The sequence below is a fragment of the Nannospalax galili genome, unplaced genomic scaffold (genome assembly GCF_000622305.1).
Source record: "Nannospalax galili isolate Female #2095 unplaced genomic scaffold, S.galili_v1.0 scaffold2378, whole genome shotgun sequence".
NCBI lineage: Eukaryota > Metazoa > Chordata > Mammalia > Rodentia > Spalacidae > Nannospalax > Nannospalax galili.
In genome coordinates this window covers 177,339-181,523 of record NW_008340540.1, presented here as the reverse complement: position 1 = coordinate 181,523, position 4,185 = coordinate 177,339, and the positions used below count along the sequence as shown (strand labels likewise).

Below are 4,185 nucleotides of genomic sequence, written 5' to 3'. Positions count from 1 at the left end.
CTGCAGAAAGGCTTTGGCACACACACCTCCCTCCCTTCCTCCCTCCCTCCCTCCCCTTACCTGCTTTGATACCTGGGGCCTGGGGGTCCAACATATAGGAGTGTATATGTAGATTGGGGGGGGTGGATTCATGATTAAGTAGAGCGTTCTGTTGTGTCAGTGGTACAAACCTCAAAAGTGTTAACTGAAAGAAAGTATCTATAAATGCTTATCATAGAAAATGTGAAAAAAGAATTGGCTAGTGAGATGGCTCAGCAGGTAAAGGTATATGCTGCCAAGCCTGACAATTTGAGTTTGATCTCAGGACCCATGCACACTGTGGTACACCACACACACACGCACGCACGCACGCACGTACACGCACGCACACACGCACATATACACAAATAAGTTAAAAAGTGTAGTTTTAATGAGAACAAAAATCACCACCCCGCTACTTGGATAACTTCGAATATTTTACTGTATTTGTTTGACATTCTGTTTTCTTCCTTTTTCTTTTTCTTTTTTTTTTTTTTGGTCCGTTTGAGACAGGGTCTCTCAGTAGCCCCAGGTGGCCTGGAACTCACTATGATGACCAGGTTGGCCTTGGATTCACAGAGATCCACCTGTCTCTACCTCCCAAGTGCTGGGATTAAAGGAGTGTGCCATCATGCCCGGCCTCTTTGACATTTTCTTTTGTCCATTTCCAATTTCCAGTGCATGCTTTTGCATAGTTGAGGTGTAGTGAGTTAAGTAGCCTAATATATACCTGTCATGTAGGGAAGAAGGTAGAGCTTAGACTACAGGGTCAAAATGCCTGAGTTTAAATTCTGGCTCTCCAGTTACTAGTAGCATGGGCAAATGACCTATTCTTTGTCTACATTGAAGTCATTCATTTTCATTAGAGGGAGTTTGGTTAGGAAACAGTTGGTATTCAAGACTATAGGGGCATATGGTGGCACGTGCCAGCAGCTCCTGAGAGACTGAGGCAGATGAATCATGAGTTGCAAATCAGCCTGGGCTACATAGGCAGACCTTATCACAAAACACAACATAGCACTACAGGGGATAGGTGTGCTACTACTAGCTCTCCTGGGTGGGGGCATGCATAAGATAGCCCCAGAATAAAGACCTGTCTGCCTCCAAATGTCCATAGCACCTCCTATAAATATGGAGGAGACAATAATTGTAACTACTGAAAGGGTCCTCAGGAGTATAAAATGAGCTAAAGCATGAACTTAACATTCATACCTAACAGTAGCTACTGTAGACCAGCTGTGATTACTAGTTTCTTGTTTCACTCCATATAAAAAATTCAGTATCAGGCTGGTGAGATGGCTCAGCAGTTAAGAGCACATACTGCTCTTGCAGAGGACCTGAGTTTGGTTCCCAGCACCCAACATCCAGTGGCCTCCTTGAGCACTTGTACTCTGGTACACAAACACACATGTATTCGTATAATTAAAATAATAAAAAAGTTTGAAAAAAATCACTTTTTTTTTTAATGCCTGCATGTATGCAAGGGTACCCATGTTGTATAATGCTCACAGAGGCCAGAAAAGTGTGTCAGGTCCCCCGGAACTGGAGTTACATATGGTTGTTAGCTGCCCTGTGGGTGCTGGAATTAGAACCCAGGTTCTCTGCAAGATCAGCCAGTGCTCTTAACTGCTGAGCCATCGCTCCATCCATCATAAACATTAAAAAAATATTTTTTTAAATTTTATGTGTGTTTGCTTGCATGTGTGTAAGTGCACCCGTGTTGTGCAGTGCTCAGTGGAGGTCAGAAGAGGGTGTTGGATCTCCTAGAAGTGGAGTTATGGATGGTTGTTAGCCTCCATGTGGGTGCTGGGAACCAAACCCAGATCCCCTGCAAGAACAGCTAGTAAGTGCTCCCAGCTGCTGAGCCATCTCTCCAGCCCCTGTAAACATTTTTTAATGCCTTTCAAATACCTGGTAGCAAACTTTTCCTTAAGTGCTGCATGCTCCTAATGTGCTTTTTCTTCTTCCCTACCAGATGAAATTAAAGCAGAAATAGACAAGCAGAGGTAAGCAATGGCACTTTCTCTTTGCTGAAGTACAGCATGGAAGGGCAGGTGGCGGCCATGGGACCTCTTCCATGAGAGTGAGAGTTTCCTTTTATTTTTGAAGGAACAGGGACACTCCTACAGCAGGACTCAGTGCTTGTATACTTGGGGGCTAGGTTAAAGAAGGGCAAGTTGATACCATTACACCTTTTCTTGAGAGGGGAAGCAGAGCCCTCGTCATACTTGGCACAGGCCAGCTTGCTCCCGGGATGGCACTCCTGATCCTCACAGTAGTGAGTCAGTCTCGGTTTAGACACAGCTCCAGCAAAGCTGCAGCAGGGTTTGATCCAGGATGCCAGTGATTCTGCTCACAAGTCAGAGCTCTTGCTCTTTGCACAGGGCACTTTGATGACTTATGTGCTCAATTTTTAATTATGTAACCCCAAGTTGTAGTATGCACACACTTTTAATGATGTGGTAGTAAGTAGCATGGGAAAGTAGAGTGGACTATAGGGAAAGAAGCTTTTTTTCTCATCCTCTCGACCCTCTCCTGCCTTTTCCCTAGGCTTGGTGCTGCAGTTCCACCAAAGGCAAACTTCATTGAAGCGGACAAGTATTTCCTTCCATTTGAGCTGGCCTGCCAGTCCAAGTCCCCCCGGGTGGTCAGCACATCCCTTGACTGCTTACAGGTACCACATTTAAACTAAGTGTGAACTGGTTCCCCCTGAGCCACAGACACCCCTTGCCCAACACCAAGCTAGTGAAGGCTCTGACTCTGAGAATACCCCCTGGAGGTGGTGGGGCAAGGAGCAAGTTGGATCCTTCCTTTGTGAAGGTCTCACTACAGAGGGAAAGGGAGGGGTCTGAGCTCCTTAGCTATAATACACATTTGTTTCCATAGAAATACATTATTTATAGATCTCTCCATATGCTTTTATGAATGAGACCTTTAGCATTGATGTTTGTTATACACCGGCACATAAATCATTTTCAACCTCTTCCCCCTCCCCCCAAAGGGTTTTCCTGTAGCCCCACGCTATAGACCAGACTGGCCTCTATCTCACAGAGATCTTCCTATTTCTGCCTCTGCCTCTGCCACCACACCCAGCCCAGCCTCTTTCTCGATGGCATTAATAACAAAATATGTAAGAAACAAGTACAGCCACACCTGGTTATTTGTGGTAGTTGTCTTTTATAAAGTCACTGTGAACGTGAATTAGCCAACCCTAAGAAATACAGGCTTTCATTCCTCAGTTGACCAATTTTGGCCAGCTGGTCAGTGTATTACTTTATTCTCTGTGTTTCTTTTTAAAGACACCTATTAATAAGCATCGTTGGCTCATAAACACTTTGAATTCACAGCCAGCAGCACGATAGCTCGCACAGTTTACTAACACATGTAGTTTCTTGTGAGCACACCCCAGTCTTCGTGCTTATAATTACTAGAAAACACGCACATGTCGGGACAATTTTAAAGAGCAAAAAGAACAAAACTGTGAAAACAGCAGTAAAAACGCCACAGAAAAAGCACTTGTATGCAAACTGAAGAAATCCAAGTGTCACCTTGTGGGACCTCAGCTGTGACATGAGCACCTCATGCTCTGCACATGTCCAAAAGCAGCCGCAGAAGTCCCTCAAGGTTTTTTTTATTTTTTTTTATGTTGTTGTTTTTTAGTTGTTGTTGTGTTTGAGACAGGGTCCCACTATGAAGCTCAGGCTGGCCAACTCACAGAGATCTGCCTGCCACTGCCTCCCAAGTGTCCCACAAATTTTGATTTGTGGCTTTCAAATAAATTTTGGTGGACAGATACATTTGAAATCAAAATCTGTAAGTCATGAGGGTTGACTGTAATTAGAGCTGTAGTGATGGCCTCATAGATGGTCTTTCTTATGATGAAGAAGCAGGAAGAGGGAAGTGGGGGTGGCTTGCCCAGTAATGTATGGGTAGGTAAGAGGCAGGCAACTTGGACTCCTTAATTCCCAACCCAGCATTTCTGTTTGTTTGTTTTTTCATTTTCCCGGACTACTCACCTCAACCTCAGTGTGCAGTCCGTACCAATGAAAAAAAATGTAAATACATTGGAGAGATCTATAGTTTTCCTGTACTTTCTGGAACAGGGAGCCATGCATAGATTAAGTCTATGTAAAGATTGCTTAGACCTCTGTTAAAAGGTCAGGGAAG

The 4,185-nt window shown here is 44.3% G+C and overlaps 1 protein-coding gene across 1 annotated transcript in view; it reads left to right on the top strand.

Annotated features, from left to right (window-relative positions):
* Positions 1-1,993: 1,993 nt before the first annotated feature.
* Arfgef2 (ADP ribosylation factor guanine nucleotide exchange factor 2) overlaps positions 1,994-4,185 on the top strand; it is a gene marked incomplete at its 5' end in the record, with an annotated part of 87,856 nt that continues 85,664 nt past the window's right edge. The window contains 2 exon segments of the mRNA XM_008835575.3: positions 1,994-2,024; positions 2,569-2,692. Of these exon segments, the coding sequence (XP_008833797.2) occupies positions 1,994-2,024; positions 2,569-2,692 (155 nt within the window).